This window comes from Nicotiana tomentosiformis, chromosome 10, assembly GCF_000390325.3.
Source record: "Nicotiana tomentosiformis chromosome 10, ASM39032v3, whole genome shotgun sequence".
NCBI lineage: Eukaryota > Viridiplantae > Streptophyta > Magnoliopsida > Solanales > Solanaceae > Nicotiana > Nicotiana tomentosiformis.
Genome location: NC_090821.1, coordinates 43026907 through 43041132, shown reverse-complemented (window position 1 = coordinate 43041132; position 14226 = coordinate 43026907). Strand labels below are relative to the sequence as shown.

The window sequence follows — 14226 nt, the reverse complement described above, 5'->3', positions numbered from 1 at the left end:
ACGGGGTAAACATTTAAACATAATACTAAGTCATAAACTCACCCATAAGTGGGACAAAAAGTAGGAGAACTCGCCCCGATAAGCAGGACCGAATCAAAATACTAATGGTGCCCCTCTGTAATAATCAAAAGCATACCTGTATGACATCATCTGGCGTAGTGGCCTCAAGCCTACTATATGAAACATATCAACGGGTCGGGCCTTCCCCTCTTGGGTGCCCTCTACTCGCCTGAATACTCCGCTGTGACACGCCTATGCGGAGTCTAGGACAATCTCACACCCTGTGACTGGTATCTCCACACTCGAAGCAACCTATCTGTTGACGTGGTTGTGGGAACTGTGCGATACGGGTACTCTGAGACCTATGAGCACCTGAAACACTGTGCGAAGCCTGAAGTGCAAACTGAACTGGCTGACCCACAAAACCTCTACCATGTCGTACCCTGCCTCCAAAATAAGGACCAGTAGATCTCTCTGGTCTACGAGGCCTCCTCACCTCCCTTTCCTCTCTCTCCTGATCTCGCATGTACTCTCTCTCATGGCCTCGCCTGTCCTCTTCCTCCTGATACCACATTCCCTCTACACGGCGAGCGATCCCTACCACCTGCTGAAACTAAACATTTGACTCTAACTCCCGATCCATGCTGAACCGAATATCATGCCTCAGTCCCTCAATGAATCTGCGGACACGTTCTCTAACTGTGGCGACCAAAGCAGGCGCATGCCTAGCCAAATCACTGAATCTCACGGCATACTCTGACACTAACATAGTGCCCTGGCGTAGCTTCTCAAACTCCGCGCGCCATGCATCTCGAAGGCACTGAGGTACAAACTCTCTCAGGAACATCTCTGAAAATTGAACCCATGTAAGTGAAGCTAACTCAACTGGGCTACCCAACTCATATGCCCGCCACCACTGGTAAGCCGCTCCCCTGAGATGGAACGCAGTAAAAGTAACCCCGCTCGTCTCCACAATACCCATAGTACGGAGAATACGGTGACACTCTTCCAGAAAACCCTGTGCACTCTCTGAAGCCAAACCACTGAATGTAGGAGGGTCATATTTCTTGAACCTTGCAAGTCTAAGCTACTCTTTCTCAGATGCTGCTGCCCTGACCACGGGCTGAACTGGAACCACACGTTGTATCGCCATGACACCTGGAACCTGACCAACATGAAATCGCTGCTCTGGGGTGTGGGCTGCGGGAGTCTGGGTTCCTCCCCCGGTCTGTGAAGTAGCTGGTGCAACCAAAATCAACCCTGCTGAGCCAATATACCAAACATACTCAGGAACTGTGCTAAAGTCTCCTGAAGTCCGGGGGTAATAACAGGTGCCTCCGGTACCTGCTCCCTAACTGGAACTACTGGCGACTCCTCAACTGCTGTGCTGGTAGGTGCTCTGGCTGCGACACTTACTCCTCATCGGCCTCTACCTCTACCTCTAGAGATACTTGCTCCGGGAGCAACGTCGTCTATAACTATAGCTCGTGTCCTCACCATCTGTGAGAGAATGGAATGATAAAAGTTCAAACTCCGAGATCAATAAGATCGCACGATAGGAATGAAAGAAGTGAGATTGTCCTAATAGTTCTGTAGCCTCTCAATGATAAGTACAGATGTCTCCGTACCGATCCGCAAGACTCTACTAAACTCGCTTATGACTCGTAGCACCTATGAACCTAGAGGTCTGATACCAACTTGTCACGACCCAATTTCCCCTCCATTTGGGTATCGTGATGGCACCTAGTCTTAAGGACTAGGTAAGCCTAACAATAATTAAAACAACAACATTATTTAAATAGAATCTCTTACAATTTCCAAAACCGGTAGTACAAGTCATAAGCTCTACAGAGTGTTTGCTAAAAAAAAAAGTCTCTAAATACAACTGTCCAGAAATGGGAATAAACAGTGCAAAACTAAAACTTGAAGGTGACTCTGAAGCCTGCGAACGCAACGGTAGGCTTACCTTGAGTCTCCGCAGCAACAACCCACATAGCTAGCTAATGAACAATTTCCTGGATCTGCACAAAAATGTGCAGAAGTGTAGCATGAGCACACCACAGCGGTGCCCAGTAAGTATCAAGACTAACCTCTGTGGAGTAGTGACGAGGAATAGTCAAGACACCCACTGGTCTAATAAACTGAACAGATATAGGTACATGAACAACATAAGTATGATGTCTACATAAAGACTATGTAATATGGCTCACAGTATAGTAATGGCAATAAGGAAGGAACCAACAAGTATAATCGGAACATCATGAAAATGACACAGAAAGGTGAATGGAACACAACCTAAATCCGGAATCACAAATACAACAAGGACAAATAATAATTCAGCAACTACAACTGCTTTTACATCAGGTTTTAGTCAGCAACTCCACGAGGTATCGAACCTCGGACAAATCACAACTTACGGGTCTCAATACCTGAACTCTAACACTTGGCATCATGTGCCCTCATAACATCTCATAACCGCACTGACGACTCACGTGCCAATAGAGTCATTCTCATATAGAAGGCAAGTAAACAAGGGTGAGCATCTATGCTCAATAATATCAAGAACACCTCTTATCCGATAAGAGTGCTTAACTACGTGTATGCTTGTGCAAGTGTACTACCATAGTTCATATCACCAATTAAGTATAAGGAAAAAAAGAACGGATATCACCTAGAATGTTTTCTCACAGCTTTCACAAGATAAAGCTCACACAGGTACGTATACCACTATACAAATATCAACAACAAGAATTCCCACAGGACACAAATCATCACAAATCAACCCCTGGCACAGCCCACCTTGTCTCGCCATGTGTGCAATAGTAACATAAATGCTCGCCTTGTCTCGCCACACGTGCATAGCAATGTTCCCACCTTGTCTCACCACATGCGCAACCTCTCTCTCTCTCTCTCTATATATATATATATCCCGCCTTGTCACGTCACATGTGTAATTATCAATAGTAACAATAGCACGGTAGAAACCTCGTGCAACCTCATAACAACAACCGTACGGCAGAAACTCCGTGCATCACAATAATAACAACCGCACGGCAGAAACCTCGTGCATCACCACAACAAGTACAACATCAACAATGGAAATAATACAAAGTATGACAAGTAAATCAATTCAAGAACTTAAAGTCACAAGGAACGGTAGAACCAATTCACAAGGAATAACCGCAGTAAGGAATGCTAGGCGTACAGAGAGCAGCTCAACAAGGGAAAAACTAATATGTAGCAACGGTCCCACAATATACATTTCAACAACAGGGAGAGCTAACACGAGTCAAATAAATTCAAATAAAACAAGTCAACTAAGATGTAGGATATCTAAAACTTCTTTTAAGGTTGAGGAAATTTCGAAAGATATTCAACAATTCAATTAAGGATAAGCAGCAGAAAGATAATCATAACCTCAATTAAGACTCAACAAATTATAGGATGAGATAATAATAATTCCAAATAATAATAAGTAGTTATGAAAAGATAGCATGACAATAAAGGAGGTAAAATATTTAGTTAAGTCAAATAAGAGTCAAATAGGCAATAAGAGTAAATCCTGAAAATGATTAATTCTAATTAAAGCATGTAGAGTTGAAACTAGTAAATAGGAACTTAATCATATCAAGAACAACTCCATACTTAGTAAATATAAGAACCTAAGAATCCTAAAAGGCCAACTTTTTACAAATAAGTTCGAGCACGCACTCGTCACCTCGCGTACATGGACTACAATCAACATAGAAGACTCAAATCCCCCATACAAGGTTAGACAAGATACTTACCTCGAACCAAGCTCAAACAACCGGTCACAATGCCTTTTTCATGAATATCCGGCTCCGAATTGCCCAAATCTAGTCAAACACAATTGCATAACATGAATACAACAATAATAGACTCGTCTAATCAATGAAATCAATATTTTAACAAAAATTCTGAAATTCGCCCTAAAATGTTGACTCGGGCCCATATCTTGAAATCGGGTAAAAATCATAAAAATACGAACACCCATTCACTCACGATTCCAACCGTATAAGAATTACTCAAATCCAACCACAAATCCCCCTTCAAAACTCAAAATCTTTATTGAAGAAATTTTCAATGTTTCCCCATTTCAACCCCAAAAATCCGAAATTAAATGGAGAAACAATTATAGATTAATGCAATAAAACCAAATTCGAGTAATCGTTACACACAAGATTCCTCTGAAAATCCCTCAAAGAATCGCCTTCTCCCGAGCTAAAAATAAAAAATGGAGTGAAAAATGAACTAACCCTCGATTCCAACCCCTTTCTGCCCAGCGATCCTCGCACCTGCGATGATTTCTCGCATCTGCGCCTACCTCACCTGCGGTCTAACCAATTGCACCTGTGGATGTCACTAACTCCCACAGCCTCCGCACCTTCGAGCCTTCTGCGCATCCGTGGGCATCGCAGATGCGGAACTTCCTCGCACCTGCGACCCCAGACCAACTCTCAATTCTCGCATCTGCGCTTCCATCTCCGTACGTGTGAGTCCGCTGATGCGCTACTGCCATGTCCAGCTCTTTTCGCACTTGCGCCTCTATCTTCGCACCTGTGACCATCGCACCTGCGCCCAAGGTCCACAGGTGCGATTACACGAGAACTCAGACCTCCCCAAAACCATGAAAATCATCCGCAACTAGTCTGAAAAATACCTGGGGCCCTCGGGACCCCGTCCAAATATACCAACAAGTTCTATACCCTAACACGGACCCGCTCGAGGTCTCAAATCACATCAAATAATGTTAAAACTACGAATCGCACCATGAATCGAACTTATAAATTTTTAAATCTTTCAACTTCTAAAACCCGTGCCGAAACCTATCAAATCAACTCGGAATGACGTCAAATTTTGCAGGAAAGTCCAAAATAACATAACAGAGTTGTTCCAACTCTCGGAATCGCATTCCGACCCCGATATCAAAAAGTTCACTTCCGATCCAAATCTCTAAAAATTTGACTTTCGCCATTTCAAGTCTAAATTAGCTACAGACCTCGGATTTACAGTCCGGATACGCTCCTAAGTCCAAAATCACCCAACGAAACTAATGGAACCGACAAAAGTCCATTCCGGAGTCGTCTTCACATAGTTCCGACTACGATCAAAATTTTAAGACTTAAGCTTCCGTTTTAGGGACTAAGTGTCCCAAATCACTCTGAAATATCCGTTAACTGAAATCAACCACGCACGCAAGTCAATACACATAATATGAAGCTGCTCAGGGCCTTTTGCCGCCAGACGAGACTTAAATTCTCAAAACGACCGGTAGGATCGTTACAAAAGAGTATTAAATGCTTTGCACTCGGTAGCATTTACTAAAAAATATTCTACAGCATTAAGAGCGATTGTCCGTTATAAAGAATTTGGCATTTACGCTCAACGTTACATCTTCATCAATGACTCTCATAATTGACATTAAAGGAGGGCATGATCCTAGGACCTTTTTCCCTAGGCATAACTATAAATAGTGAGCTCAATTACTATTGTAAAGGACACAAAAATTTCTATCAAAAACATATACAATATTTTATACAAAGCTTTATACAATTTCACTCTCTTACTTTTTGATCTCATCATTGCTGTGTTCGAAAACCGCGTTCATGGAATCACTATCTTTGTTATTTCATCTACATTCCAAGGCTAAGTACTGTGTATTTCTCCGATTATTATATTATTTCAGGATCAAATTAGTTCACTTGTCTAAAACCACGTATAAATTTAACTGTACTGTTTTACGGGTAAACAGTATGCAAGTGATTTCGAATCCTAGATCTCTCATTTGGAAAGTTCCCTGCTCGACCAATCCGTCCACCCGAAGGATTATAGTATATTAAAGTTGCATTAATTAAAGAGAGGATTCTTAAATTATATACACGAATAATGTAATGAGTTTTTAATACAATATTGTAATATAAGTAACTTAGCATTTTCACACACGATTTATCAATCAATACTAATTATAAAGGGCTACCAATAAGCTTAGCTTCTTTTAAGTTATCATGGGATGGTGTGAAGTATTTGTTACATCGTTGAATGCATAGAATTTAGAAAACTAAGTGGAGGCTAACATTTTCTCATGGTCAATTATATTACTTTCTTTCAAGAAAGACAACCGCAGATGCCTACTTTCCTACTTCGCCTAATGATCTTAAAAATTGGTGTCGAGTCCAATACTGAGCAATTTCACTTTCAGAGAAGTGAGAGAGAGACAGGGATATGAAAAGACCCTTTTAAATGAAATGAAAGTTACTGTTTAAACAAACAAGCATGAGCCAAGCTAGCTAGCCCCATGGAGAACCTGGCTGGACTTATGGTAACCTTACCAAGAGTTGAAATTTTCAAGAAATCTGAATCATTAAATTCACCAATGAATGAGTTTTGGATACATGAGAAAGGGAAAAACATTGGTCAAACACACAGGTCTACTGAAATGTTGTTTTCAGCACATAACGACTCTCATTCTTCAATACTTGAAAAATAACGACCTTTTTTTTTTTTTTAAAGATTTTAACTCTCATACACTGATAGGTAAGATAATCTTTACATTACTAGATAAACCTAAAAGATTACAACGGTAATTCTCCATAAAAAGTTGGATTGATAATCCGAAAAATATGGCAAGTTATCTGCTTTAACAGGCTAAGATACACTAAAGGGAAGCTCAATCGATGCACAAAGCATCCCCATTCATATAGAGTTTGGGGAAGGGTTGTACCCAAGATGTGTGATGTAGACAACCTACCATAATGCAAGCCTTAATGATCGAACTTGTGATCCATAGGTTAAGATACACTCATGTGTAAAATTCTTTATATTATTAGTGCACAAAGTTTTTACTCGATAAGGTCACTTTAAAGGTAATTAAACTTAACTACCCATAACCAGTGGATTTATACGAATTGAAAAAACAAAATCTTGACAATCAGCGGAATGAATATGATAAATTCTTTAATTATTTGCGAACATATTGCTGGCATTTCCCTCTGTCCTCTCTAAGTATAAATAATTCCATACCATACTTCAAACTCTAGACGAAACACGACATCCCTCTCAGCAAAAGATTAGGAGAAGAAGAAGAGGAAGAGATGTCAGCATTGAATCATCTGTTTGAACTCCAAGATACAATCTGTTACGTGCAATGTGGCTACTGCACTACAATATTACTTGTAAAATTACATATCTTTCTTGCATTTTAGTTACTCTTTATCTCTATATTTTATCGGTTAATTTGTTATCCAAAAAATTGCAGGTTAGCGTCCCATGCAGCAGCTTATGCAATAAGATAGTAACAGTGAGATGTGGCCATTGCACTAACCTCCTTTCTGTTAACTTGATGAAAGCTTCTCTTGTTCCTCTTCATCTTTTTGCTTCCCTTAACCAATCCGAGGTCGAACCATAATCGTATTTACATAATCTCTTTGAGTTTAACTTTTATACATTAAGCGTGCACCGAAAAGACCGATTATGAAAAATAAATCATGTTACCTGTTATAACTTATTTAAATACATTGATATAGTGCAAATTATAAGTTTTACACCGTCAATATACATTAAATTCATTTTTTCCCTACATTTCTCTCGATGTTAATTGACTTAGAATCTATCTTACCCGCTTTCAGCAGCAAAAGCTAGAAGTTGACAAGGAGGACATTGATGCTAATAAGAAGAGTGTAGACTCAGAAATCTCATTTGTGGCCTCATCAGATGAAGAAGATCAAATAGAGAATGTTGTTCCAGTTTATCAAGTCGTCAATAAACGTAAAGTATCTAAAATGAAAAGGACATTTGTATAGATGATTTAAATTGTCCTAATTAATTATTTTTACGTTACTCACAATAAGAATCTAATCATATTTTTTCAGCTCCAGAGAAAAGACAACGAGCCCCATCAGCTTATAACTGCTTTATCAAGTAATTTTCAGTTTGAGCATTAAGACTCATAATTACCATTAGTTTATAGTACTGTACTAACATTATTTGTATTTTACAGAGAAGAGATCAAGAGGCTAAAGACCATATACCCCAACATGACTCACAAGCAAGCTTTCAGTACCGCAGCAAAAAATGTGAGTTGAATTTATTTAAATGTTAATTATGAACAACAAAACTTCTCTTAGCAAAATCTTATATTTCAAAATTTGATTGGTTTTGTGTTCAGTGGGCCCACTTTCCACCAAGTCAACATAGAGGAGATAGAGAAAGCTGTAGCCTGGGAGACAGAAAGATGCCAAAGGTACTCTCTATATTCTAAATGAAGTGGTAAATAATTGGAGTAATATTTTTGCATAATGATTGTAGAAACGTGTGTGATAATCCATATATGAAAAAAGTACATTGTTATAAGCTAATACTAAAGTTATTAAGCAATATAAATCGCCTACTAGAAATTGGTACTTTTGATTAGGGGTGTACATGAACCGGGTTGGTTCGGTTTTTATCAAAATCAAATCAAACCAACTATATCGGTTTGGATTTGTTCGATTTTTCGAATTTTTTGTTCATTGAATATTATTTCGATCTTACTTTGTTAAATATTTGATAAGTAAATATATATTTAGTAAAAATATAAAAAAATTGACAAACATATTATCGATTAAAATATTCTTATGGGAGAATTCTATTAGTAACACATAATAGTTATTTTTTTAGTCGTTTGACAATAAATTTTCGTCGACGTACACTTTCAGTTTAACCGAATTTAGTAATTAAAAATAAAAATCAATATGATACCTAAATATTAATAATCACTTCACATTCGAAAAAGATATAAGAATTTAATAGATCTTAACATATGATATGAATATAAAAAAACAAAGAGATAGACGTATTTCAGTAACACTTGATAAGAAAGTGATCATACAACCCATTATTTAAGGTCAATAAATATGGAACACTTCATATTCTATTAAAATTTATATCCCGCAAGAGAATCCCAAATATTTCTAGAAATATTTTAAGAAAATTCTATATAAAATCTTAAAAGTATATATAAAAATTATGTATTTATATGTCGGGTTGGTTCGTGTTTTCTTTACTCAATACCAAACCAAATCAAACCAAACCAAACCAAGTCGGGTTTTTTAATCAGTTTTGTTTAGCTTTTCGACTTGGTGCGGTTTTTCAGTTCGGTTTGTACACCCCTACTTTTGATTATTATTAGCAACTGCTACACATGAATATATAATCTAATTCGGACTAATACGAAAAGTGTGTCATCTAAATTAAAAACTGACGGAGTATTATTTAATTATTGCTTAGTAGTAGTCAATTTTTCCAAGGGCTATCAGTACTAACTGCATCTGTCCCCAAACGTTTTCGGACCAAGACATGGCATGCAGTCATTCAACCCGTGGATTTGAGTTTTAGTAGTTCCATGTAATGATGGTGCAAAAACTATTTACACAATGCATAATTAATAAGGTATTACATGTAAAACATTTATGATAATCCTAGATCAGCAACATGATGAAAAAATACAGGCGATAATATGTTAAACTATACTAATTTAACGTAAACAAAAATACATCCTTAATGTATATAACTTAAATTCTTTTAATATAAAATTTAAAAACAATTACAAAGTTCAATGATGAGAACATTTCTTGATGAACATCATGGTATTTATGACACTGATTTTGATTGGATTAAATAGCTTGTTAGATGCACAACCACCATATCTCATATTTAATGATATTTCCCTTAATTGGTATTTAGAAAAGAGTATCGTGACAAATTTTACTCATTCATATCTGTTAAATTTAACCTTTTTTTATTTATTTATAGATTTCTGCTGCAAGAAACTCTCAGGTCCCAAGAGATTGCAATGGTTTCCTTGAAAGAAAGGCTTCGAACATGACTCCCTCTAATGAATGAAGAGCTATAACAATCATCCCTACTGTACTGGAATGGAAGAATTGAATTGTGTCTTTTCTAAACTGCTGATTTCACTTTCCTTTTGTGTTGAAGATGCCATTATCATTTAATGGGTTACTGAAGTTTCTGTTTGCAACTTTTAGAAGTTTGAAAAGTAGTGAAATAATGATAACAATATTTCTGATGCATGACGTCAACCAATGATTGATGTAGCTTGTTGAAAGAAGTTTCTAATAAATTAAGGGTATTCTTGTAGTACAAAAACCAGAACAAAAAATGAAAAAGATAATAGAGAAAATTAAAAAGGAGGAAGGAGGCATGTATAAAAGCTCAGTGGTATACGTGGATTACTTTCAATTTTCCTTCTAAATTTCAATATCTATTGTTGGATTACCACGAGTTCAAGCGTTAAATCAAATGTTACAACGTTTAACACATAATTTTCTTTAAATCAGTGTACCTGCTGTTGTGCAAAAGAATGAAAGAATGGGACTCCACTAGACCATAAAATTAGATGTCATTACTTCTACGATAGAAATAATAACATATATGCACCGATGAAATAAAAGATATTTATATTACGTATAAGGTAATTACAAGTAAATTTATATGAAATATACATTAATTGATAGCCTAATAAAAATAGTAGTAAGCACGTATGTGGACCCTCGTCTATCTTTCTTTTATTGAGTCCTATCTTTTGTAGTAATGGCCATTTCTAAAGTAGGACAAGGTTAACAAAGGGAAAGGGAAAAAAAGATAAACTTTTGAATACTAAGAGAGCTGACCTCCCTAAATAGAAATGTAATTGTAATCATTATGTCAAGTCCCAGAAAACCCTAGTTCTTCGATATTTAATATCCGTCCCTTAATTTGCATTCATTTCCATTGTTTCCTTCTTCCAAATCTTGCCTCTCTTTGATAATGCCTGACTGCCAAAGGAAACTTTACGTGAGCTCATACAAATAACTAAATGTAAGTACTAGTTAAGTTATATTATCATTTTTTAGTTAAGTGGAGTGTATATATTTGTATGTGTATGTGTATCTAAAGTAAATAAATGAACGGGCATTACATGAAGATATATTGTTGAAGTAAACTTGAAAGAAGTCCCTGTTTTCCTTCAGAAGCTCTCTCCACACTGCAAGCATGATTTACAATCAATTAATCCAAGAGAAGTCGTTTATGATGATGAGTGATGATAAGATTAATAACCAAATAATAATAACCGAAAGTTTTCAAAAAATTCTTCTCTCGAAAAGCATTTTGCATGATATCGCTAGCAAAATGGAAATTAATAGAGATCTAAATAACCTGTTAATGTTACGAGTGGAAGGATTCTAGCATGTATAGCTAGCGCATTAACGCATTGATCTCTACCCATGCCTAGAAGCAAACATCTCTCTATGAGATTTTGAACCTGCAACAATGTAATTCAACATATATAAGGAACTAGTGAGTTTCAAAAGCTAATTAGAAAATCATGCAAAAGAATGATTATCATATATAAAAGGAGTACGAGGACGAGAGGAGTTTGCCAAGTCGCCTTCATTAGCATAATTAAGTAGAAAGCCACTTACTGATCCTGATAACATAGGCGGATGTGCAATGACTTCAACTTATCTCACTATATTTTATACTTATTATTAGATATATACATAAATTATTACTAAAATTTCAACAAATATTAAATTTTGAAATCATAGTTTCAATCGTATGATGAGTTCAATATTAAAAATCTTAAAAATGTAAATTTTGGATCCGCCTCAATCTTAATTGGGATGGGAAAAAAAATTCAAATCATAACAAGAGTAAATGAGAGAGACAAAGAAGGTATACCATTCTAATATAACTATGAGGGTGGCAACACAAACAGGGAAAATGATACTCCTGGTTTTGATACATTTTTAGTCGTTTATCTTTTGAAGGAAATGGACAAACAAGAGGAATATAAAAAATTGGAGAGAGAAAAGAATAAGAGGATGAGAATGCAAACAAATTAATTAAATGGGAAAAAGCGCAAAGGAGAAAGCTACAGGGAGAGATATTTAGAGTAAGAGATGTAGAGTGTGTCTTTGTTATCCAAGAGGTATCTAAGTGAAGGGCCAAAATAGCACAAGAAATCCAAACAAGAGATCAATCTCATCTTTTAATAGATAAGACGATGAATTGTATGCCAATTGCCAATTGGTGTTCTTTTTTTTCCTTTTCATTTTGTGGTTTAAAAGATGAAGTTTTGATTAATATTACTACATCTTCGTGGCTTAGCCTATTGCCACTGAAATTCCCCCGTACATGTTAATGCCTATCATTTGCAGCTTCTTTTGGACCCATCAATTGTCATCAATATATGCAACGCTCCCTGCCGCCCTCATATCACCTTTTGAATTCTGTTTGGCCACCATTTATTTTGAGTATAATTTTATACATTGGCGGTATAAAAGAATTTTTTCAATATTAGGTCACCTAGAAAATGAATACAGATAAATTTTCTTAATAAATAAAACTAGTAACCTGAAAGTAAGGAAGGTACTTAATATGCTACTCCATGTCATAAGAAAGGTACGTAATGTTGATTATACTAATAGTGTAATTATCTTTACCACGTTAATCAGGGGCGGATCTACTAAGGCCCGTCACCCGCAAGCTTCGGTAGAAATTATATGTATATATGTATTTATATGCCAGACATCAGCTAAATAAAAAGGTTGCCACCCGCAGTAACAAAAGTCATTAAGCTGCTCGTGGTAGAAGCTCACTTTGTCATCCTTAAGGCGAGTGATCGAACCAGCATCAGATAGATAATAAATTTGACTACAATTACAAAAGTAACCTAAACTACACTTCACTGTTTTCTGATCGTTATTATCAATTTATATTCTCTTAGAATTGATATTTAATATTAGGAAAATTAACATAAAAGGTATGATAATTGTGTTGCATAGTTTAAATAAGAAAATTATTTATATAAGCTTATTGGAACTTAAAGTTGAGGACTTTCTACTCAAATAAAAAAAAAAATTTAATAACTATACTTTTAGTTAATCTTAAAGTTCTAAATATTAAAAACTATTAATAATTTTTTTTCAATATGAAATTTATTTTAAAGGATAAAAAAGTCCACCAATTTTTTTCAAAACACACACACATATATATTAATTAATTTTTTTCTCCCAAGAATCTTCTCTCCCATTAGAACGAAACCCCTTATTGCGTCGAATTGTCATAATTAGTACATTTTTCGTTTAATTGATTTGTCAGAATAAATTGAAAGACAAATAATTCGAGCGAAAACTAAATATAAAATATTTATTCTATTTGGATCATATAAATATACTCTATTCGGATTGTATAAATAAGAACATGTCTATGTTCAAAGTAATATGACACCCGTAACATCTAAATCCTAGATCCGTCTCTGATGTTAATGTATATAAGTTAAATCCATTTATTTAATTTACGTCATAGGACCTAGACACATGTTTATTCTAGCTCATTTTTATATTCTATATTAATGACGAAGTACACACTTCGTTCCATATATTTAACCTCTTTCTACCTTTTTAGAGTCTATATAATGGAATTACTGGACTTGAGTCAAATAAAAATATTTTGTTGGAAAGAAAATATAAGTATAAAGACCATATGAAAAGTATTAGTGTGTTACTACAAGTAACGGTATTTTTAATTTCATATTGACAACATAATACATTTAAAAAATTTGGTCAAAATCAATTCATTATGTAGAACTATAATTACAGAATGGAAGGGCTAGGATCAGGATTTATGTGGATCAAGAAACAAATAGCAGGTGAAAAAACCATTTATGAAAATATATCCTGTGAGTCAAACAAATGGTCAATATGTTTTAGCTTGTATCTTAGCTAATAAAATGATTAACTATTCAAATTCTTATAATGATCCATATACGAAGTAACGCCAAGACAATTCTAAACCTTCACAAGTTCTTAAACGTTATATTCATGCTCTACCTTTCCCCCCTTTTTTTCCTCTTCCTCGTTGGCATAAAATCCATAATTTTAGCTTCTAAAGTACCATTATATTTAAAAAATACAAGTCTCCGCTGATTCTAAGGATTTATAGTTTAACGACCTTAATTCTCGGGCATATCATGTATGTTGGTGGTAAGATCTATATTTCCGAAGTCCATAATCAGTTACCATCTCTCCACCACCTTTTCCTCAAAGTTTTTTTCCTTCAGAATTAATCATCAATGTTGTTGCAACAACACATTGGCTTTAATTTGTTGTTGCAATATATAACCCATTTTTTCTTTTAGGTCTTTAATTTCAAGAACCAAGAAAG

At 35.7% G+C, this 14226-nt stretch overlaps 2 protein-coding genes across 4 annotated transcripts; one reads left to right on the top strand and one right to left on the bottom strand.

The window, feature by feature from the left end:
• The first annotated feature begins 7047 nt into the window (after positions 1 to 7047).
• On the top strand, positions 7048 to 10155 carry LOC104112761 (axial regulator YABBY 4). 2 transcript variants are annotated; one of them, XM_009622772.4, is made up of 7 exons: positions 7048 to 7193; positions 7277 to 7414; positions 7650 to 7785; positions 7890 to 7938; positions 8018 to 8093; positions 8186 to 8260; positions 9811 to 10155. In XM_009622772.4, the coding sequence occupies exons 1-7, from the start codon at positions 7113 to 7115 to the stop codon at positions 9898 to 9900; spliced, it is 645 nt and encodes a 214-aa protein (XP_009621067.1). In that variant the 5' UTR covers positions 7048 to 7112; the 3' UTR covers positions 9901 to 10155. The 2 variants fall into 2 exon arrangements, with proteins under 2 accessions (XP_009621067.1, XP_009621066.1); XM_009622771.4 differs by having other exon boundaries at positions 7647 to 7785.
• Positions 10156 to 10460: 305 nt separating this feature from the next.
• On the bottom strand, positions 10461 to 12102 carry LOC104112760 (uncharacterized). Of its 2 annotated transcripts, none has more exons than XM_009622769.4 (4): positions 11740 to 12102; positions 11215 to 11320; positions 10976 to 11041; positions 10461 to 10832 (listed from the first exon to the last, which is right to left on the bottom strand). In XM_009622769.4, exons 1-4 carry the CDS (start codon positions 11803 to 11805, stop codon positions 10780 to 10782), a joined length of 291 nt encoding a protein of 96 aa, XP_009621064.1. In that variant the 5' UTR covers positions 11806 to 12102; the 3' UTR covers positions 10461 to 10779. The 2 variants fall into 2 exon arrangements, with proteins under 2 accessions (XP_009621064.1, XP_070043566.1); XM_070187465.1 differs by lacking the exon at positions 11740 to 12102 and adding an exon at positions 11481 to 11634.
• Positions 12103 to 14226: the final 2124 nt, after the last annotated feature.